At 45.6% G+C, this 24,534-nt stretch overlaps 1 protein-coding gene across 1 annotated transcript in view; it reads right to left on the bottom strand.

Annotated features, from left to right (window-relative positions):
• The window catches only part of LOC106573109 (sodium-dependent neutral amino acid transporter B(0)AT2), a 62,105-nt gene that overhangs the window by 5,873 nt on the left and 31,698 nt on the right, over nucleotides 1-24,534 (bottom strand). Inside the window, exons 6-9 of the mRNA XM_014147819.2 lie at nucleotides 13,085-13,195; nucleotides 4,971-5,212; nucleotides 4,482-4,674; nucleotides 534-726 (exon numbers count right to left, since the gene is read on the bottom strand). Coding sequence (XP_014003294.2) covers nucleotides 534-726; nucleotides 4,482-4,674; nucleotides 4,971-5,212; nucleotides 13,085-13,195 — 739 coding nt within the window. The remainder of the gene's footprint in view (nucleotides 1-533; nucleotides 727-4,481; nucleotides 4,675-4,970; nucleotides 5,213-13,084; nucleotides 13,196-24,534) is intronic.

Below are 24,534 nucleotides of genomic sequence, written 5' to 3' on the forward strand. Positions count from 1 at the left end.
AAATAAAATGGAAAATGTATTTTGTCCCATTTGTTTTTTCATTTTAAAGGGTTTACCACCGCAATTCAAGATTGACCCAACCTCATTAACAAAATTCATGCACAATATTGATCAACATGTGGTTGCGCTAATTATGAAATTCTCTTTGGTGCCACGCATCTACTGTGCATTAGATTAGTATTACGCAATCATTATTGATCCAAAAGAATTAAAGCAGAGCCATAATACATCAAACACATAGATGATACCTGTTACTATAGCAAATACACATCAATATAGTTCAGCTGAGGATACATTGTGGAAAAAGGTCTACCTCCACACCCTAACACAGGCTTTCTCTCTTTTATTTTTCCTCACTTCCTTGCATCTTCTCTCCTCGTGTCCTCCTTCACAATGCATTGAGGAAGAAGGTACGATAGGGACCTTCTCCAATAAGATTGAGAAGGAAACAATGAGATAAGCTAAGAGGAATCGCAGAAAGGTGAATTGAGATATAATGAGCTATATATTCCTCCATCCCATCTTGGACTGACCTGTGAGGAACTCCTTGCGGACTTTGAAGGTGTCGACCAAAGGTGTGATGATGCCCTCGATGGTACCAAACATGCTGCCCAGGCCCAGGTTAACCAGCATCAGGAAAAACATGACGGACCAGAAGGGAGATGCCGGGAAGTGGGTCATGGCCTCTGTGAAGGCAATGAAGGCCAGGCCTGTACCTTGCACTGCCTGAGGAGGAGGACAGGGAGGAGAAGGATGACAGGGAAGAAGAAGAAGGTTTTACGTATGTTAGTCACTAATATCCACTTCTAGTAAGACTATTTTCCCTAAGGTTTCACATGATTGGAAAGACAAATCTTGACGTGTGTAGACAACATCTAGAGGCAAGTCTACCACAGTCTGTGGAACATAGTATTCAGTAACAGTTCACATTGCACTGTTATGACACAAAGAATGTTCATTGGATAGGTGTAGCCAGAGCCATATATTTAGGGTGTGTTCGTAAATTGCCTCCAGTGTGTCAGCGTGTGCTCTGGGTCGTTTTGTAAATTCAGAGCGTTTCGCACTCGGAGCGCTTAGAGTGCACACTGGACGCTCTGGCCGATTAGAAGGATTTCTGACCTCACAACGGCAGTCAAGCACCCAAGCTAACTGGCTAAAGTTGGCTAGTTTGCTAGCTACTTCCAGACATAAATGAGAGAACACCCCACTCTGACCATTTTAATCGCTCTAGCAGAGCTGGTTAGGCTGTTTTCATATTGTCTAGAATGTTAGTGACTGTAACTGTGCTGCTGGCAATAATTTAATTATGTTTTTTTTGCATTGTGATGCAGTTACATTACACTACATTCCAGGCCAGCCATGTTAGCTCCCCATGGGCTATATTGACATATTAACATCCTTATCATTTATCGCCCTCCAGGTTCCCTTGGAGAGTTCATCAATGAGCTTGACGCCTTGATAAGTTCCTTTCCTGAGGATGGCTCACCTCTCACAGTTCTGGGTGACTTTAACCTCCCCACGTCTACCTTTGACTCATTCCTCTCTGCCTCCTTCTTTCCACTCCTCTCCTCTTTTGACCTCACCCTCTCACCTTCCCCCCCTACTCACAAGGCAGGCAATACGCTTGACCTCATCTTTACTAGATGCTGTTCTTCCACTAATCTCATTGCAACTCCCCTCCAAATCTCCGACCACTACCTTGTATCCTTTTCCCTCTTGCTCTCATCCAACACTTCTCACTCTGCCCCTACTCGGATGGTATTGCGCCGTCCCAACCGTCGCTCTCTCTCTCCCGCTACTTTCTCCTCTTCCATCCTATCATCTCTTCCCTCTGCTCAAACCTTCTCCAACCTATCTCCTGATTCTGCCTCCTCAACCTTCCTCTCCTCCCTTTCTGCATCCTTTGATTTTCTCTGTCCCCTATCCTCCAGGCCGGCTCGGTCCTCCCCTCCTGCTCCGTGGCTCGACGACTCACTACGAGCTCACAGAACAGGGCTCCGGGCAGCCGAGCGGAAATGGAGGAAAACTCGCCTCCCTGCGGACCTGGCATCCTTTCACTCCCTCCTCTCTACATTCTCCTCTTCTGTCTCTGCTGCTAAAGCCACTTTCTACCACTCTAAATTCCAAGCATCTGCCTCTAAATCTAGGAAGCTCTTTGCTACCATCTCCTCCCTCCTGAATCCTCCTCCCCCTCCCCCCCTCCTCCCTCTCTGCGGATGACTTCGTCAACCATTTTGAAAAGAAGGTTGACGATATCCGATCCTCGTTTGCTAAGTCAAACGACACCGCTGGTCCTGCTCACACTGCCCTACCCTGTGCTTTGACCTCTTTCTCCCCTCTCTCTCCAGATCAAATCTCGCGTCTTGTGACGGCCGGCCGCCCAACAACCTGCCCACTTGACCCTATCCCCTCCTCTCTTCTCCAGACCATTTCCGGAGACCTTCTCCCCTTCCTCACCTCGCTCATCAACTCATCCTTGACCGCTGGCTACGTCCCTTCCGTCTTCAAGAGAGCGAGAGTTGCACCCCTTCTGAAAAACCTACACTCGATCCCTCCGATGTCAACAACTACAGACCAGTATCCCTTCTTTCTTTTCTATCAAAAACTCTTGAACGTGCCGTCCTTGGCCAGCTCTCCTGCTATCTCTCTCAGAATTACCTTCTTGATCCTAATCAGTCAGGTTTCAAGACTGGGCATTCAACTGAGACTGCAATTCTCTGTGTCACGGAGGCTCTCCACACTGCTAAAACTAACTCTCTCTCCTCTGCTCTCATCCTTCTAGACCTATCTGCTGCCTTTGATACTGTGAACCATCAGATCCTCCTCTCCACCCTCTCCGAGTTGGGCATCTCCGGCGCAGCCCACGCTTGCGTCCTACCTGACAGGTCGCTCCTACCAGGTGGCGTGGCGAGAATCTGTCTCCGCACCATGCGCTCTCACCACTGGTGTCCCCCAGGGCTCTGTTCTAGGCCCTCTCCTATTCTCGCTATACACCAAGTCACTTGGCTCTGTCATATCCTCACATGGTCTCTCCTATCATTGCTATGCAGACGACACACAATTAATCTTCTCCTTTCCCCCTTCTGATAACCAGGCGGCGAATCGCATCTCTGCATGTCTGTCAGACATATCAGTGTGGATGACGGATCACCACCTCAAGCTGAACCTCGGCAAGACGGAGCTGCTCTTCCTCCCGGGGAAGGACTGCCCGTTCCATGATCTCGCCATCACGGTTGACTACTCCCTTGTGTCCTCCTCCCAGAGTGCTAAGAACCTTGGCGTGATCCTGGACAACACCCTGTCGTTCTCCACTAACATCAAGGCGGTGACCCGATCCTGTAGGTTCATGCTCTACAACATTCGCAGAGTATGACCCTGCCTCACACAGGAAGCGGCGCAGGTCCTAATCCAGGCACTTGTCATCTCCCGTCTGGATTACTGCAACTCGCTGTTGGCTGGGCTCCCTGCCTGTGCCATTAAACCCCTACAACTCATCCAGAACGCCGCAGCCCGTCTGGTGTTCAACCTTCCCAAGTTCTCTCACGTCACCCCGCTCCTCCGCTCTCTCCACTGGCTTCCAGTTGAAGCTCGCATCCGCTACAAGACCATGGTGATTTCCTACGGAGCTGTGAAGGGAACGGCACCTCCATACCTTCAGGCTCTGATCAGGCCCTACACCCAAACAAGGGCACTGCGTTCATCCACCTCTGGCCTGCTGGCCCCCCTACCTCTGATGAAGCACAGTTCCCGCTCAGCCTAATCAAAACTGTTCGCTGCTCTGGCACCCCAATGGTGGAACAAGCTCCCTCACGATGCCAGGACAGCGGAGTCAATCACCACCTTCCGGAGACACCTGAAACCCCACCTCTTTAAGGAATACCTAGGATAGGATAAAGTAATCCTTCTAACCCCCCCCCTTAAAAGATTTAGATGCACTATTGTAAAGTGGTTGTTCCACTGGATATCATAAGGTGAATGCACCAATTTGTAAGTCGCTCTGGATAAGAGCGTCTGCTAAATGACTTAAATGTAAACGTAAATGTAAATGTATTGACCAATAGCAGTTCACAGAATTTTCTGAATTTTAAACAATGCTATGTACAAGATTCCAAATTCTCATCATGTATGGATGAATAGAATGCTCACAGGTGCAAACATGGCGTCCATTCAACATTTTGGCCCAACTCTCTAAATATATGGCTCTGGGCGTAGCTAATCCTGGTTTGTGACATGACAGTGCAAAGTCAGTTGTTGTGATGATACCATGTCTGACAGCAGTTTTTATGACTGTTTATGTGTTTTCTTGAAGTAAACTGCTCCCTAAAAGTGATTGTTATGATCATGAAGGATACAATATTACCATTATACATTCTACGAGCCCCCTCACCCATTGCCTTATGTCAGATGTTGTGACGGCCGTCTGCACTGACCAACTCGTTGCATTAGAATGATGTAGCTGTTGGAAGACAATGGACCCTCACCTTGTTGAGCTCTTCCTCGATGCTGCAGGAGTCCAGGCCGAGACGCGGGTAATCCTTCTCCGTCACCCCTCGGAGGATCTCTGTCATCTGTTGGTAGTCCTCAGCACTCACAGTAGCGCTGAAGTTGATGTGGTGGGGGATCAAGTCGTTGCTGACCTCATTCCCTAGCAAAGCAACTATCTTCTTTGTGTTCCTGAGAGATTGAAAATAATACAAGACCAGATCAAAATGGATATTCTATCATACAAGACCATGCTAATATCTTATCGGCCCCATCACATGGCTCAGTGGTTACAGCATGATTCAAGTATTGGCCACATACATTGCATTGAATTTAATGTGTGTCTCTATGAAATGTACGATCGATAAAAGATTCACAATCAAAACAGGCATATTTGCTTACAGTATAATCACCAAAGGGTTACGATTTGGGGGATTAGGCTACATTCCGGAGTTCTAAAAGTGAGTGGCTTATAGTGTACTACTCACAGTGCGACACACTTGGCGTTCATGATGTTGGCCTTGAAGCCGAGCACGGCGAACACCACCAGGGTGGCCAGCACAGAGGTGAAGAAGTTGATGAAGGAGACCAGCACTGCGTCGAAGTGACAGTTGTTATCCCGTTTGTTGTAGCTGGAGAAGGCTATGACCCCTCCGAAGCCCAGGCCCAGGGCGAAGAAGACCTGTGTGGCTGCTTCGCGCCACACTTTGGCCTCCAGCATGATCTCCAACTGGAAGGAAATAAATTAAGAATGCACATTTAGACAGTGGTGGAAAAAGTACACAAATTGTCATACTTGGGTAAAAGTTAAGATACCTTAATAGAAAATGACTCAAGTAAAAGTGAAAGTCACCCAGTAAAATACTAGAGTAAAAGTCTAAAAGTATTTGGTTCTAAAATATACTTAAGTATCAAAAGTTAAAGTAAAAGTACAAATCATTTCAAATTCCTTATAATAAGCAAACCAGATGGAGCCATATTATTTTTTATTTTATTTACGGAAAGCCAGGGGCACACTCCAACACTCAGACATAATTTACAAATGAAGCATGTGTGTTTAGTGAGTCCACCAGATCAGATTCAGTAGTGATGACCAGGGATGTTGTCTTGATAAGCGTGTGAATTGGACCCTTTTCCTGTCCTGCTAAGCACTCAAAATGTAACGAGTTCTATTCGGTGTGAGGGAAAATGTATGGAGTAAAAAGTAAATTATTTTCTTTTGGAATGTAGTGAAGTAAAAGTAAAAGTTGTCAAACATAGAAATAGTAAAGTCATGTACAGATATTTTTACTTAAGTACTTTACACCACTGCATTTAGGTGAGGTGCTAAAGGAAGATAAACTATAGTTCTAGACACATCTCTCCTGGATGTGGATTAATTTGACCAACGTTTGACTCTTTAGGACAACACTATGTCATTTATTGTACAAGAGTCTTTGTTAAACTTCTAGTAATGGACAAACCCTTGTTTGGACCAGTGGAACAGATCAGTGGACATGTGAATCATGATTGAGAGTTACCTCCATTTGTCAAAACTGGAGAAGATCAAACAAGGACACAACAAGGAGAACATATCAAGCATGCTACTGCTCTCAAATAGCCAACAATATATGTGTGTGGTGGAAGGCTTAACCCAGTTAGAAGACACACACTACACAACACACAATGAGCCCTGTTTTTGATGTCTTTCTCCCTGCACAGAGGAGACACAGCAAAGGCCTTTGAAGTAGAAAGATGTCAGCTGTGTGAGAATCAGCAGACACATGAGACTTTGTTGTGAAATGAATGGAACACGCCGTCGTGGATGTTACTTTCACGCCCTGACCATAGAGAGCCCTTGATTTTCTATGGTGTTGAAGGTCAGGGGGTGTTCTAGTCTTTTCATTTCTATGTTGGTGCTCTTGGTATGGTTCCCAATTAGAGGCAGCTGATGTTCGTTGTCTCTAATTGGGGATCATACTTAACCTGTTGAGGACCCCTTCCCTGTTCCCACCTGCTTTGTGGGATATTGTTTTGTGTATGTGCTTGTTGCACCAGTTAGGTCACGTTTCGTTGTTTGTTTATTGTTTTGTGGAAGTTTCACTGTTTATTAAAAGATGTGGAACTTAACACACACTGCGCCTTGGTCCGTCTTTCAAAACGAACGTGACAGAATATCCCACCAAGCAAGGACCAAGCAGTGTGTGACGGAGGTAAAGGAGTTTTGGACCTGGGAAGAAATCACGGGAGGACACGAGACCCTTCCTTGGCGGGAGTGGCCAAGGAGCATAGGGGGACAGCGACGACGCCGGGGACTGCGGCCACTGAAACCCCAAGATTTTTTTTCTTGGGGGGGGGGGGCACGAGGGGTGGTCGACTGAGCCAAGGAGAGAGCCAGAGCCCGCCTGGGAGTCGATGGAGCAGTGTGATGAGGGATATCGGAGAATGACTTTGGCGAGGAGTATGCTGCAGCGCAGGCATGCTGAAGAGCATGACACCAGTCCGGTGCCATCTGTGCTAGCTCCCCGCACTCGCCCTGAAAAGCCAGAGACCGTCAGGGAGGCGATGGAGAAGTTGGGGGAGAGAGAGAGGAGAGAGATGTTGGTCAAGTGTGTTCTGCTCAACATTCGACCTGAACAGCCTGTCAGCAGTCTGGTGAAGTCTGTGCCGGTTTCATGCATCTGGCCTCCAGTGCGCCTCCCCAGTCTGGTACGTCCTGTGCCAGCTCCCCGCACTCGCCCTGAAGTGCGTGTCACCAGTCCGGTGCCACCTGTGCCGGCTCCACGCATCAAGGCTCCAGTGCGCCTCCCCAGTCCGGTACGTCCTGTGCCAGCTCCCCACACTTGCCCTGAAGTACGTGTCACCAGTCAGGTGCCACCTGTGCCGGCTCCACGCACCAGGCCTCCAGTGCGCCTCCCCAGTCCGGTACGTCCTGTGCCAGCTCCCCGCACTCGCCCTGAAGTGTGTGTCACCAGTCCGGTGCCACCTGTGCCGGCTCCACACACCAGGCTTCCGGTGCGCCTCCCCAGTCCAGTACGTCCTGTGCAAGCTCCCCGCACTCGCCCTGAAGTGCGTGTCAACAGTCTGGTGCCACCTGTACCGGCTCCACGCACTAGGCCTCCAGTGCGCCTCTCCAGCCCGGTGCGTCCTGGGCCGGCTCCACGCACTCGACCTGAGGATCGTGTCATCAGTCCGATGCAACCTGCGCCGATGCCCAGTCCAGGCACAGTGTCCAGTCCCGCTCCCTGGCAAGAGCCTCCCTCTGCGTCGGTGCCCAGTCCAGGCACGGTGTCCAGTCCGCTCCATGGCAGGAGCCTTCCTCTGCGCCGGTGCCCAGTCCAGGCACGGCGTCAAGTCCCGCTCCATGGCAGGAGCCTTCCTCTGCGCCGGTGCCCAGTCCAGGCACGGCGTCCAGTCCTGCTCCAAGGCCGGAGCCTTCCTCTGCGCCGGTGCCCAGTCAGGCACGGCGGCCAACCCAGCTCCATGGCCGGAGCCTTCCTCTGCGCCGGTGCCCAGTCCAGGCACGGTGTCCAGTCCGCTCCATGGCAGGAGCCTTCCTCTGCGCCGGTGCCCAGTCCAGGCACGGCGTCAAGTCCCGCTCCATGGCAGGAGCCTTCCTCTGCGCCGGTGCCCAGTCCAGGCACGGCGTCCAGTCCTGCTCCAAGGCCGGAGCCTTCCTCTGCGCCGGTGCCCAGTCAGGCACGGCGGCCAACCCAGCTCCATGGCCGGAGCCTTCCTCTGCGCCGGTGCCCAGTCCAGGCACGGCGTCCAGTCCCGCTCCATGGCAGGAGCCTTCCTCTGCGCAGGTGCCCAGTCCATGCACGGCGTCCAGTCCCGCTCCAAGGCCGGAGTCTTCCTCTGCGCCGGTGCCCAGTCCAGGCACGGAGTCCAACACAGCTCCATGGCTGGAGCCTTCCTCTGCGCCGGTGCCCAGTCCAGGCACGGCGTCCAGTCCCGCTCCAAGGCCAGAGCCTTCCTCTGCGCCGGTGCCCAGTCCAGGCACGGCGTCCAACCCAGCTCCATGGCCGGAGCCTTCCTCTGCGCCGGTGCCCAGTCCAGGCACGGCATCCAGTCCCGCTCCAAGGCCGGAGCCTTCCTCTGCACCGGTGCCCAGTCCAGGCATGGCGTCCAGTCCGGCGCCATGGCCGGATCCAGGGTCTGGGCGGGGGCGGCGACACGCACTGGAGCCGCCACCGACACTAGTCACCCCCCTACCCTCCCCATTTGGTTTCAGGTTTTGCGGCCGGAGTCCGCACCTTTGGGGGGTTACTGTCACGCCCTGACCATAGAGAGCCCTTGGTTTTCTATGGTGTTGTAGGTCAGGGCGTGACTAGGGGGTGTTCTAGTCTTTTCATTTCTATGTTGCTGCTCTTGGTATGGTTCCCAATTAGAGGCAGCTGATGTTCGTTGTCTCTAATTGGGGATCATACTTAAGGTGTCCCTGTTCCCACCTGCTTTGTGGGATATTGTTTTGTGTATGTGCTTGTTGCACCAGTTAGGTCACGTTTCGTTGTTTGTTTATTGTTTTGCGGAAGTTTCACTGTAAAATTAAAATATGTGGAACACAACACACACTGCGCCTTGGTCCGTCTTTCAAAACGAATGTGACAGTTACATAAAGCAGGGAGCGCCCAGCAACTCCTGTTGCCAGGGTGAGAAGTATGCCACCACAGCAGAGGCCAAATGAAATGATTCCAATTGCCATTGGCTACTCAGTTGCCGTGGACCGAAGACTAAAGTATTAAAAATATATATTTCTGGCACATTTTCAGTCAATTTGGTTTCCTTCCCATTTCAGTAAAGTGAACAACGGAACATTGATCCATAACTGGATCAAACAAATGCATTGGATAAAACTAGTGCATTGGATCAAACAAGTCTGGGTCCTTGACTGAGTGTAGTGCAGTATGTTGGCTATGTGAAGAAGAATTGTGCTGACTGTACGGTACTGTACCTTGGGTATAACCAAGGAGCAGCATTATGGTGACGATAGTTGTATACATGCATTGGACAGACAAGTGCGGGGCGTGAGATGCAACTTAAATTGTGACATGCCTTATCTGCTATTTGTCACGACTTCCGCCGAAGTCGGCTCCTCTCCTTGCTCGGGCGGCGTTCGGTGGTCGATGTCACCGGCTTTCTAGCCATCGCCGCTCCATTTTTCATTGATCCATTTGTTTTGTCTTGTTCCCTGCACACCTGGTTTTCATTCCCCAATCACACTGCATGTATTTATTCCTCTGTTCCCCCTCATGTCTTTGTGTGAAATTGTTTGTGTTACGTGTTTATTGTTGACGCGCCAGACTGGTTTGCTTATACCGTGTTGTTCACGAAGATGTTTATTGTTAAACATAAATTATTCTGACTGTTTTGCGCGTTTTGCACTTTTGCCTATGGGCTGGAGGTTTTGACGCAGTTGCGTCCATCTGTTGGTTTCTCCTGCCTCATTAAAGTGTGCGCCTGTTCACAACTCTCTGCTCTCCTGCACCTGACTTCGCTACCAGAACGCACACACCTGACAGAATTAGTTCCACAGAATTATACATACGAATGAGCGGCTTCTATGGAGGAACTTTGAATGTCTTTGAACTTACGAGAGTTGGCTTAACGTTAAACCAGAGCTAGCTAGTCAGCTAACAAGCTTGTGTGTGCAGAGCAGCATCAGAATTAACTTTTTGTAGTTAATAAATCCAATGTGAAATGTGATAAATATAGTATCCTTAACTAGCATTGAAAAAGTGAATCTATTCTTCTCTAATTAAAAATCTCTCCCCCCAATTTATGAATCACGCTTGTAATGTCAGCAGGGTACAGTAGCCTATGCTTCAGAGGGGGAGGGGCAGGTAGCCTACACATGCACACTGGCAAAGATTTCCAGCTGGCAGGCAGAAACTGGAGTAAAGCCACATTTCCACTGGCACTTAAAGTTAGGGCCAAATTCAAGGTGGCTTGAATGGAAATCTCAAATTCGAGCTGGATCGAGGGAAACCCGGGCCAGCACAGCCCAGTTTCACAACTGGTGCCAGCTCAATTAGAATTTGGGCAGGTGATGCCATTACTATGCAACCGCCAAGTTGATCACTGCTGGATGCTGACACAACGTTTAGCTAGCTCGTCTAGGCTTGTTGCTGTTAGCTAGCACATGGACAAGCAGTACTGCAGTAGTCAGACAAGACACAAATAAATCAAATTGTATTTGCCGCATGCGCCGAATACAACAGGTGAAGAACTTACAAGTCCTTAACCAACAATGCAGTGCAAGAAATAGAGTTAAGAAAATACTTACTAAATGAAATAAAATCCAAAAGTAACACAATAAAATTACAGAAATGTATTTGTAATTTCACCTTTATTTAACCAGGTAGGCTAGATGAGAACAAGTTCTCATTTACAACTGCGACCTGGCCAAGATAAAGCAAAGCAGTTCGACACATACAACACAGAGTTAGTTACACATGGAATAAACAAACATACAATCAATAATACAGTAGAAAAAGTCTATATACAGCATGTGCAAATAAGGTAGGATAAGGGAGGTAAGGCAATAAATAGGCCATGGTGGCGAAGTAATTACAATATAGCAATTAAACACTGGAATGGTAGAATGTGCAGAAGATGAATGTGTAAGTAGAGATACTGGGGTGCAAAGGAGCAAGATAAAGAAATAAATACAGTATGGGGATGAGGTAGTTGGATGGGCTATTTACAGGTGCAGTGATCTGTGAGCTGCTCTGACAGCTGGTGCTTAAAGCTAGTGAGGGAGATAAGAGTCTCCAGCTTCAGTGATTTTTGCAGTTCGTTCCGGTCATTGGCAGCAGAGAACTGGAAGGAGAGGAGGCCAAAGAAGGAATTGGCTTTCGGGGTGACCAGGGAGATATACCTGCTGGAGCGCGTGCTACGAGTGGGTGCTACTATGGTGACCAGTGAGCTGAGATAAGGCGGGGCTATATACAGGGGGTACCGGTACCGAGTCAATGTGCGGGGGTACAGGTTAGTCGAGGTCATTTGTAAAGTGACTATGCATAGATGATAAACAGCGAGTAGCAGCAGTGTAAAAACAAAGAGGAGGCGGGGGGGGTCAATGAAAATAGTCCGGGTGGCCATTTGATTAATTGTTCAGCAGTCTTATGGCTTGGGGGTAGAAGCTGTTAAGGAACCTTTTGGTCCTAGACTTGGCACTCTGGTACCACTTACCGTGCAGTAGCAGAGAGAACAGTCTATGACTTGGGTGACTGGAGTCTGACATTTTTTTTAACCTTCCTCTGACACCAGACGTAGCTGCTCTGTCCTGCCTATGTACGGCGAAGCCAGCCAGCTCTATATTATGTGTCGTCGTTCAGTCACGTCTCGGTGAAACACAAGATATTACAGTTTTTAATGTCCCATTGGTCAGATAGTCTTAATCGTAGATCGTCCAGTTTGTTTTCCCATGATTGCATGTTGGGAAGTGGTGGTTTACCTACTTGTCTGCAAATTCTTACAAGGCACCCCACCCTCCTCCCCCTTTTCCTCTTCATGTTGATGACGTGGATTTGGGCCTTGTCTTGACAAAGCACTATATCCTTTGCATCAGACTCATTAAATAAAAAGGATTTGTAATGTTCGAGGTGAGTAATCGCAGTTCTGCTGTCCAGACGCTCTTTTCGGTCACAAGAAATGGTAGCAGAAACATTATGTACAAAATGAGTTAGAAACAATGCGAAAAAACAAAACAGCACAGTTGGTTAGCAGCCCGTAAAACGGCAGCCATCCCCTATGGCGCCATTATAATAACCACCATAGCTGGATCCTTCATACATTTTTGCACTACACAAACTTTTATGAGAACATTCAGCCCTTGAATGCTAGCTACCTAATGTTAGCCAGCAAATCCGAGTTGAAACAAGCTAGCTAGCTAGCTAGCTAGCTAATGTGAGCTAGCAGGAATATTAGCTGGCCAAGTCATATCGAAAGCTAGCTAGCTACATCATATCAAACCTGTTGTCTCGTTTGCTTAGTTAGCTAGCTAATAACCAATGCCATGGCAAGCAAGGTAGGAATTTAGCTAGCTAGCCTGTTATTCTAGCAATGACGCTAACCATGTAGCTAGCTTGCTAACGTTAGGAAGCGAAATACATTGCTCTGAGTCTGGCTGGTACTGGCAGGAGTATAGGGGAGGGTTAGTTACAGCATGGTGAGGATGAATTAAATTCTTCAACATCTTCCAAGCTAGCTAGCAACATTAGCGAAGCCAGCTGCAGTCACATATTGGCAACCTAGCAACATTACATCATTTCTAATTTCTGGGGGCAGTGGAAATGCAATTTGAGCTAGCCCACCAAGGCCAGCCCAACCTGGCTTGACTTCAAATTGCCAATGGAAACAAGGCTTAAGTTTCTGAGTGACAGAGTTTTGTGAGACTGGAAAAAAATGCTGAAACGTAAAATAATGTTATTAACCAGTTTCCATGCTTTTAAAATAACGGTTTTGTTCTGGAACTGTATAGATCACTTTCGTTCCCGGTTCTGATTCTGTTCCTCTGAAAATGTTGTTCTTTTCCAGTTTTCTGTTCTGTTCCCTGAACCGGTTCCAACCCCTGCAATGTACTGTACCTTGGGTAAGCATTAGGGTTAGGATACTGTACCTTGGGTGTGAACATGTGTCGGATCCCATCCACGGATCCCTTGAGGAGCAGAGCCCTGACCAGGAAACAGATCAGTACTACGTAGGGGAACAACGAGCTGAAGTACATTACCTGTAAAACAACCACAACATAAGAACAACCTTATTATAACTCATACATTACAAAGTGAGAGGCTGACTTGAGACTCGACCCGAAAACATCCTCAAAGACTTGAGACTTGACCCTGACTCGTGTTAAAAAAAATACTCTGACTCTGACTTGTGCTCAAAGACTTGACTAAAGGGATTTATTGACAAGTCTGGCTTAGACCCAAAGTTTGGGATTAATAACGAGATAAATCCTGTGCACTGATGACTTCTGTGCTTTATCTAAATGGATCTCTGAGGCTGCCTCTTGTTGTCTACTCCTGACCTGTGGACACAGAGAAATACACAGCCTTGCGGAATGCGGACCACAGTGAGTGGAAGAATACAGAGGAAGAAGCAAGTAGGTGTGATGCAACAGAAAGGCCCTCTCCTGGGGGAGGTCTACACTCTTAAAAACAAAGGTGCTATCTAGAACCAAAAAGGGTTATTTGGCTGTCCCCATAGGAGAACCCTTTGAAGAACCCCTTTTGGTTCCAGGTAGAACCCTTTTAGGTGTCATGTAGAACTGTTTCGACAGAGGGTTCTACATGGAACCCAAAAGAGTTCTACCCGGAACCAAAAAGGGTTTTATCTGAAACCAAAGTGGGTTCTCCTATGGGGACAGCCGCAGAACCCTTTTGGAACTCTTTTTTTCTAAGTGTAGTCTCCTGAACTGCTATAGGTGCCCACCTGCATCTGGGCCGGGACCCACACAAGAGCTTTTGTCTCACTGTCCCACTAAACTGACAGAGAGAGAGGCCTCCTTGCTTCGTGATATACTGTACTATCTTGGAGGATACTAGGGAACTTTGGATTGGAGGGTGGTGTGGGTGGGGGGAGTAAATTGAGTGGAAACACTCATGTTTTTTAATCCTGTATCTCTTGAAACATTCACAAAAATAGTCACGGCCTCTAAACCTTCCAGCTGTCTACTGGCCCCAATTCCAACTAAACTACTGAAAGAGCTACTTCATGTGCTTGGCCCTCCTATGTTGAACATAATAAACGGCTCCCTATCCTCCAGATGTGTACCAAACTCACTAAAAGTGTCAGTAATAAACCTTTCCTGAAAAAGCCAAACCTTGAACTGGAAAATTGAAAAGAATATCAGCCGATATCGAATCGCCCATTCCTCTCAAACATTTTAGAAAAAGCTGTTGCTCAGCAAATTACTGCCATTCTGAAGACAAATAATGTATAGAAAATGTTCCAGTCTGGTTTTAGACCCCATCATAGTACAGAGACCACACTGGGGAAGGTGGTAAATACCTTTTAAATCTCTACGGGATTGGTGTCCCTCCCCCGGGATGGTTGAGCTAACATGCGCTAATGTGATTAGCATGACGTTGTAAGTAACAACAACATTTCCCAGGACATAGACATGTCTTATATTGGCAGAAAGCTTATATTCTTGTTAATCTAACTCTCCAATTTACAGTAGCTATTACAGTGAAAAAATACAATGCTATTGTGTGAGGAGAGTGCACAACAACAAAAAACTTTTATAATGGCAACTGGTTTGATACATTCACCTCTGAAGGTAAATAATGTACTTATATTTAGTAATATTTGTCTGATTTGCCATCCTGATGGTCCCAGAGATAAAATGTAGCATAGTTTTGTTTGATAAAATACATTTTTATATTCAACTGGGTTCTAAAGTTTGAACCCCTGCTGTTTCTGGCCCCACACCCACCCCGCCCAGCAAACTAGATGTGTCAGCATGTTATCTTTTACCAGGTCTAATGCGTTATATTCTCCTACATTAACTTCACATTTCCACAAACTTCAAAGTGTTTCCTTTCAAATGGTATCAATAATATGCATATCCTTGCTTCCGGTCCTGAGCTACAGGCAGTTAGATTTGGGTATGTCACTTTACGCCAAAATTTTAAAAAGGGTCCAATCCTTAATAGTTTGGCGTCAGACCAAGGCTCTGCGTCTATTCTCGTGCTCATAGACCTTAGTGCCGCTTTCGCCACCATCAATCACCACATTCTTCTGGAGAGATTGGATACCATAATTGGTCTACACAGACAAGTTCTTGCCTGGTTTAGATCCATATCAATTTGTCTCTTTGGATGGTTTGTCCTCTGAAAAATCAATGGTAAGTTTCAGTATTCCTTAAGGTTCCGTTCTAGGACCACTATTATTTTTACTATATATGCTACTTCTTGGTGATGTCATTTGGAAATTCTATGTAAACTTTCACTGCTATGCAGACGACACCCTCGAAGTCTGTGTTTCAGTGGATGGCGGCAAATGTTTTACTTTTAGACTCGGACAAAACAGAGATGCTAGTTCTAGGTCTCAAGAAACAAAGAGATCTGCTGTCTGATCTGACAATGAATCTCGACGGTTGTACAGTTGTCTCAAATAAAACTGAAGGACCTCAGCGTTACTCTGGACCCTGATTTCTCTTTAGACTAACATATAAAAAAATATTTCAAGAGCAGCCTTTTTCCATCTTCCTAACATTTCAAAAATGTGAAACATTTTGTCCAAAAATAATGCAAAAATGCTAATCCACGCTTTTGTCACTTCAAGATTAGACTACATTTACATTTTATTAGATGGTCTTATCCAGAGCAATTGACAGTAGAGTGCATACATTTTCATACTTTTCCACCTGTACTTGTCCCCCGTGGGAATCGACCCACAACCCTGACATTGCAAGTGCCATGCTCTACCAACTGAGCCACATGGAACCTACTGCAATGCTCTACACTCCGGCTACCCAGATAAGGCACAAAACACATTTCAGCTAGCGCTTAATACGACGGCAAGAATCTTTACTAGAACACAAAAATGTGATCATATTACTCCAGTGCTAGCCTTAATACACTGGCTTCCTGTTAAGGCTTGGGATGATTTCAAGGTTTTACTGCTAACCTACAAAGCATTACATGGATTTGCTCCTACCTATCTAGTCGATTTGGTCCTGCCGTACAGACGCATGCCTTCTTATTGTTCCTAGAATTTCTAAGCAAACAGCTGGAGGCAGGGCTTTCTCCTACAGAGCTCCATTTTTATGGAATGGTCTGCTGATCCATGTGAGAGACACAGAATCTGTCTCAACTCTGTCTTTACTGAAGACTCATCTCTTCTTCATCTCTTGAGTGTAGTCTGGCCCAGGGGTGCAAAGGTGAACTGCAAGGCACTGGAATGACAAACCACCCTTGCTGTCTCTGCCTGGTCAGCTCCCCTCTCTCCACTGGGATTCTTTGCTTCTGACCCTATTATGGGGGCTGAGTCAATGGCTCCCATCCTTCCTGTCCTTGGGCTTGTGTGGTTGGGGAGATCTTCGTGGGCTATACTCGGCCTTGTCTCAGGTTAGTAAGTTAGTGGCCTGTTGATATCCCATTTGTGGTGTGGGGGCTGTAATTGGCAAAGTGGATGGGGTTATATCCTGCCTAGTTGGCACTGTCCGGGTGTAACTTTGGACGGGCCCAGTGTCCCCCGACACCCCCGTCTCAGTCTCCAGTATGCTGCAATAGTCTACGTGCCAGGGGTCTAGGGTCAGTCTGTCTGACTGACACTGGCGCAATTCTCCTGTCTTATCAGGTGTCCTGTGTGATCTTAGGCATGCTCCATCTAATTCTCCCATCTCTCCCTCTCCCTCCCCTCCCAGATTACCTGAGCCCTATGACCATGCCTCAGGACTACCTGGCCTGACGACTACTGGCTGTCCACGTCCCCAGTCCACCTGGTCATACTGCTGATCCAGTTTCTACTGTTTTGCCTGCGCTATGGAACCTTGATCTGTTCACCGGTTGTGCTATCTTGTCCCGGACCTGCTGTCTCAACTCTCTCAACTCTCTCCCAACTCTCTCTCTCTCCAAAAACTGGCCCGCGAGTCCTTTTTTTTTGTCCCTCCAAAGTTTTCAGTAATTTATATATATATATATATATATATATATATATATATACTGCTCAAAAAAATAAAGGGAACACTTAAACAACACATCCTAGATCTGAATGAAAGAAATAATCTTATTAAATACTTTTTTCTTTACATAGTTGAATGTGCTGACAACAAAATCACACAAAAATAATCAATGGAAATCCAATTGATCAACCCATGGAGGTCTGGATTTGGAGTCACACTCAAAATTAAAGTGGAAAACCACACTACAGGCTGATCCAACTTTGATGTAATGTCCTTAAAACAAGTCAAAATGAGGCTCAGTAGTGTGTGTGGCCTCCAAGTGCCTGTATGACCTCCCTACAACGCCTGGGCATGCTCCTGATGACCCCAATAACTACCGAGTAGTCGTGCTGCACTTCGCTCCGCAGGTAATATTACATTTCATTACATTACAACGGTTTGATTTGTTTGATCTGAGCAATTTTTTTGCTAGCTACATAGCTGTCTTTGTATCAAAGATAATTGTGTAGTTTAGCGTAATTATCGAGGTTAGCTAGCCAGCTATTTTTGTCCTTTGTGACGCCGTTCTCCAAAACTTAGTCAACACTGCTAGCTAGCCAACTTCTACCAACTAGCAGCACTGTAGAAACTAATACATTACAACGGAACGATTTGATTAGTGTAGTGTTAGCTAGCTACATAGTTGTCTTTGCTGTCTTTGTATCTAAGATAATTGTGTAGTTTAGAGTAATTATCGAGGTTAGCTGGGTCAGAAGTTTACATACACTAAGTTGACTGTGCCTTTAAACAGCTTGGAAAATTCCAGAAAATTATGACATGGCTTTAGAAGCTTCTGATAGGCTAATTGACATCATTTGAGTCAATTGGAGGTGTACCTGTGGATGTATTTCAAGGCCTACCTTCAAACTCTGTGACTTTGCTTGACATCATGGAAAAAATCAAAGGAAATCCGTCAAGACCTCAGAAAAACAATTGAAGACCTCTACAAGTTTGGTTCATCCTTGGGAGCAATTTCCAAACGCCTGAAGGTACCACATTCATCTGTACAAACAATAGTACGCAAGTATAAACACCATGGGACCACGCAGCCGTCATACCGCTCAGGAAGGAGACACGTTCTGTCTCCTAGAGATGAACGTACTTTGGTGTGAAAAGTGCAAATCAATCCCAGAACAACAGCAAAGGACCTTGTGAAGATGCTGGAGGAGAGAGGTGCAAAAGTATCTATATCCACAGTAAAACGAGTCCTATATTGACATAACCTGAAAGGCCGCTCAGCAAGGAAGAAGCCACTGCTCCAGAACCGCCATAAAAAAGCCAGGGTTTTGCCTGCCAAATGAGTTCTGTTATACTCACAGACACCATTCAAACAGTTTTAGAAACTTTAGAGTGTTTTCTATCCATATATAATAAGTATATACATATTCTAGTTACTGGGTAGGATTAGTAACCAGATTAAATCGGGTACATTTTTTTATCCAGACGTGCAAATGCTGCCCCCTAGCCCTAACAGGTTTTAAGGACAACAAAGTCAAGGTATTGGAGTGGCCATCACAAAGCCCTGACCTCAAACCTAAAGAAAATTTGTGGGCAGAACTTAAAAAGTGTTTGCGAGCAAAGAGGCCTACAAACCTGGCTCAGTTACACCAGCTCTGTCAGGAGGAATGGGCCAAAATTCAACTTATTGTGGGAAGCTTGTGGAAGGCTACCCAAAATGTTTGACCCAAGTTAAACAATTTAAAGGCAATGCTACCAAATACTAATTGAGTGTATGTAAACTTCTGACCCACGGGGAATGTGATCAAAGTAATAAAAGCTGAAATAAATCATTCTCTCTACTATTATTCTGACATTTCACATTCTTAAAATTAAGTGGTGATCCTAACTGACCTAAAACAGGGAATTTTTACTAGGATTAAATGTCAGGAATTGTGAAAAACTGAGTTTAAATGTAGTTGGCTAAGGTGTATGTAAACTTCCGACTTCAACTGTATATTTATATACATATTAGAGGTCGACCATTTAATCGGAAGGGCCGAAAAATTAGGGCCGATTTCAAGTTTTCATTACAATCGGTAATCGGTATTTTTGGACACCGATTGTGGCGGAATTTGTATATATTTTTTTATACCTTTATTTAACTAGGCAAGTCAGTTAAGAACACATTCTTATTTTCAATGACGGCTTAGGAACAGTGGCTTAACTGCCTTGTTCAGGGGCAGAACGACAGATTTTTACCATGTCAGCTCGGGGATTCATTTTTGCAACCTTCTGGTTACTAGTCCAACGCTCTAACCACCTGCCTTACATTGCACTCCACGAGGAGCCTGCATGGCAGGCCAACTACCTGTTTCGCGAGGGCAGCAAGATGCTAGCTAGTATTAAACTTATCTTATAAAAAACGATCAATCTTAACATAATCACTAGTTAACCACACATGGTTGATGATATTACTAGTTTAACTAGCGTGTCCTACGTTGCATATAAACAATGCGGTGCCTGTTAATTTCTCATCGAATCACAGCCTACTTCGCCAAACGGGTGATGATTTAACAAGCGCATTCACGAAAAAAGCACTGTCGTTGCACCAATGTGTACCTAACCATAAACATCAATGCCTTTCTTTAAAATCAATACACAAGCATATATTTTTAAACCTGCATATTTAGTTAATATTGCCTGCTAACATGAATTTCTTATAACTAGGGAAATTGTGTCACTTCTCTTGCGTTCCGTGCAAGCAGTCAGGGTATATGCAGCAGTTTGGGCCGCCTTGGCTTGTTGCGAACTGTGTGAAGTCCATTTATTCCTAACAAAGACCGTAATTAATTTGCCAGAATTGTACATAATTATGACATAACATTGAAGGTTGTACAATGTAACAGCAATATTTAGACTTAGGGATGCCACCCATTCGATAAAATATGGAACGGTTCCGTATTTCACTGAAAGAATAAACGTTTTGTTTTCGAAATGATAGTTTCCGGATTTGACCATATTAAATGACCAAAGACTCGTATTTCTGTGTGTTATTAAGTTATAATTAAGTCTATGATTTTATATTTGATAGAGCAGTCTGACTGAGCGATGGTAGGCAGCAGCGGGCTGGTAAGCATTCATTCAAACAGCACTTTCGTGCGTTTGCCAGCAGCTCTTCGCTGTGCTTCAAGCATTGAGCTGTTTATGACTTCAAGCCTAACTCCCGAGATTAGGCTGGTGTAACCGATGTGAAATGGCTAGCTAGTTAGCGCGGTGCGCGCTAATAGCGTTTCAATCGGTGACGTCACTCGCTCTGAGACTTGGAGTAGTTGTTCCCCTTGCCCTGCAAGGGTCGCGGCTTTTGTGGAGCGATAGGTAACGATGCTTCGAGGTTGGCTGTTGTCGATGTGTTCCTGGTTCGAGCCCAGGTGGGGCGAAGAAAGGGACGGAAGCTATACTGTTACACTGGCAATACTAAAGTGCCAATAAGAACATCCAATAGTCAAAGGTATATGAAATACAAATGGTATAGAGAGAAGTAGTCCTATAATTCCTATAATAACTACAACCTAAAACTTCTTACCTGGGAATATTGGAGACTCATGTTAAAAGGAATCACCAGCTTTCATATGTTCTCATGTGCTGAGCAAGGAACTTAAACGTTAGCTTTTTTACATGGCACATATTGTACTTTTACTTTCTTCTCCAACACTTTGTTTTTGCATTATTTAAACCAAATTGAGCAATTTTCATTACTTATTTGAGGCTAAATTGATTTTATTGATGTATTAAATTAAGTTAAAATAAGTGTTCATTCAGTATTGTTGTAATTGTCATTATTACAAATACATTTTTTAATTTTTTTTAAACCGGCCGATTAATCAGAATCTTTTTTTTTTTTTGGTCCTCCAATAATCGGTATCGGCGTTGAAAAATCATAATCGGTCGACCTCTAATCGGTCGACCTTTTTTTTTGGGGGGGGGGTAGTTTTTGGACAAAAAGGACTGTAAAATCAAAAATGGACATAAACTTAGCAAAAAAAGAAACCTGCTTTTTTCAGGACCCTGTCTTTCAAAGATATTTCGTAAAAATCCAAATAACTTCACAGATCTTAATTGCAAAGGGTTTAAACACTGTTTCCCATGCTTGCTCAATGAACCATATACAATTAATGAACATTCACCTGTGGAATGGTCGTTAAGACACTGACAGCTTACAGACTGTAGGCAATTAAGGTCACAGTTATGAAAACTTAGGACACTAAAAAGGCCTTTCTACTGACTCTGAAAAACACCAAAAGAAAGATGTCCAGGGTCCTTGCTCATCTGCGTGAATGTGTCTTGGGCATGCTGCAAGGAGGCATGAGGACTGCAGATGTGGCCAGGGCAATAAATTGCAATGTCTGTACTGTGAGATGCCTAAGACTGTGCTACAGGGAGACAGTATGGACATCAGATCGTCCTCGCAGTGGCAGACCATGTGTAACAACACCTGCACAGGATTGGTACAACCGAACATCACTCCTGTGGGACAGGTACAGGATGGCAACAACAACTGCCCGAGTTACACTAGGAATGCACAATCCCACCATCAGTGCTCAGACTGTCCGCCATAGGTTGAGAGAGGCTGGACTGAGGGCTTGTAGGCCTGTTGTAAGGCAAGTCCTCACCAGACATCACCGCCAACAAGGTCGACTATGGGCACTAAACCACCGTCGCTGGACCAGACAGGACTGGCAAAAAGTGCTCTTCACTGAAGGGTCGCGGTTTTCTCACCACGGGTGATGTTTGGATTGAAGTTTATTGTCGAACGAATGAGTGCTACACCAAGGTCTGTACTCTGGAGCGGGATCAATTTGGAGGTGGAGGGTCCGTCATGGTCTGGGGTGGTGTGTCACAGCATCATCGGACTGAGCTTGTTGGCATTGCAGGCAATCTCAATGCTGTGCGTTACAGGGAAGACATCCTCCTACCTCATGTGGTACCCTTCCTGCAGGCTCATCCTGACATGACCCTCCAGCATGACAATGCCACCAGCCATACTGCTTGTTCTGTGCGTGATTTCCTGCAAGACAGGAATGTCAGTGTTCTGCCATGGACAGCGAAGAGCACGGATCTCAATCCCATTGAGCACGTCTGGGACCTGTTGGATTGGAGGGTGAGGGCTAGGGTCATTCCCCCAGAAATGTCTGGGAACTTGCAGGTGCCTCTGTGGAAGAATGGAGAAACATCTCACAGCAAGAACCTGCAAATCTGGTGCAGTCCATGAGGAGGAGATGCACTGCAGTACTTAATGCAGCTGGTGGCCACACCAGATACTGACTGTTACTTTTGATTTTGACCCCCCCCCTTTGTTCAGGGACACATTATTCCATTTCTGTTAGGCACATGTCTGTGGAACTTGTTCAGTTTATGTCTCAGTTGTTGAATCTTGTTATGTTCACACAAATATTTACGCATGTTAAGTTTGCTGAAAATAAACACAGTTGACAGTGAGAGGACGTTTATGTGATCGTGCCTCAATGTAATCAAGGTATGAAATGATTGTTATTTTTCACCGCAATCTCTTTTTGGGCTTAGTTGTGGTCTACAAATGATTATAATTATTTTCCGGCCTCCCGACCATTCACTCCGACAAAAATTGGTCCGGGGCTGAATCTAGTTGCCTACCCCTGCTGTATGGGTTGAAGCTCCATTTCCCTAACCATGTCAGTATGCAGCTGAGCTGCACTTGAACATCTTCTACACACTGTATCAACCATTCATAAAATAGGAAAATCACAACCTTGGTCACTATCTATATAAAAGAAGCTCCTTTCTGCTCAGAGAATCAAAAAAAATAAATACAACAAAAATACAAAAACGTTTTGTCACATACACCAGATAGGTGCAGTGACTACTGTACCTGCCACCCATATCTAAATATTGTATATCTGCCTCACCTATCAAAGTTTGTATCTTTATCCCATTAGATAGCATGTAATTTATGTAAGGAGAGGTCATTTCAGTCACAGATAGTAGGAGCCATCTATCATTATGGCTATGTATCATCAAGTTGTTGCTATGCAACTCAAATTATACTTTGTCAGGTCATGATAAAAAAAAGAATCTTAATCATGTATACTGTAAGTGCTTTAACTTTGAGGTGTTCTTTTGTAGCTGCACAGAACTGTTGTCTATCAAGAATGCAAGCCCAAATTAGATTGAGTGGAAAATTAATAAGCCATTTAATACACATGATTAAAGTTTTTTTCTTTCCATTTTTTGTGAGTACACCCCTAACAATCACACAAAGTAAAAGAGCGCGTATAACCATGGCAACCATGCTCCCCCTCGGTCTCTCTTGCACCCTCACACCCACACACAGAAATGAAAAAGAAACTGTAGATCACAGCCTAGGAATAGGCTTTTGTGAACAAGCGGCGAAAGCGACATTAATATTCTTTTGTGTGGTAAAGCCCTGATTAAGCTTCAAAGGGTCTCCCACTCTGGCCCCTTCACCAGGAGGGGAATGGAAAGTGCATGGCCATTTTCATAACCTCACGCTAGGCGACAGACGAACAGGACGTGGGGGATTGGGACACTACAGACGGTTTCCCTGTTGTCGTGCCATCACCATGGCAGAGAACCAAGATTAAAGCACTTCTGTCTGTTTGAGAGGCCAGGGCATCCATCTTGTTTTGTCTGTGTGTGTTGTGGAGACTGTTTTTGTCTGTGTTTATTGTGGAGACAGGGGCTTGAATAGAACCAAGCAAACACCAGACAGCGGTTGGGATAAGACCAGGGAGAGGGACAAAGGCCGGATCAAATGCTGCATTAATTAAGATAGCACAGGATAGGGCCATGTTCCTATAAGACCAGAAATACTCTAAAGCGAGTGAAAATGGTATTTTCTAAAATGCTCAAGGAACAACACTCTAAAAGGAGTAGAAACTTTCTTTGCTAAGACGCACAAGCGATGATAAGGACCCAATGGTTTTCTCAATGGTGTTCTCTTTCAAATACTTGTTTCGATGTATCAAGTGGGGGTTTGCAAGGACCACCTACTCTCTCGGAAGTACCTAACAAAAGCATCTGTCGGAGACAGACAGGTGAGACCCTCACTTCCATAAAAGAAGCCAGTCTCCGGACCTCTGGTTGTTCTCGCTTCTCTTCCTCACGAAGAGTGTCACTACTCTAGCTCTTCTCATATCGACTGTATACCTGTTTGCCTGCTTAATCTGCTCACCATCAAACCGTGAAGGATATTGCTGCTGAGTGTATGTCTTCAGACCCTGTCGAGAGGTTGAGTAGTAACTGTAAGGTTTTTGTTTACGAGTAGAAATTACATTTCTACTTCTCAGTCTCCTTTGGTAGCTAGCGTCACTGCTAGCTATTGAGACTTGGTTGACACTAGAACCGCCTGGCCTTTCAGCCTATAAGTACCCACTAGAAAACGTTGAGAACGTTGCTGGGTG

The sequence above is a fragment of the Salmo salar genome, chromosome ssa16 (assembly GCF_905237065.1).
Source record: "Salmo salar chromosome ssa16, Ssal_v3.1, whole genome shotgun sequence".
Lineage (NCBI taxonomy): Eukaryota > Metazoa > Chordata > Actinopteri > Salmoniformes > Salmonidae > Salmo > Salmo salar.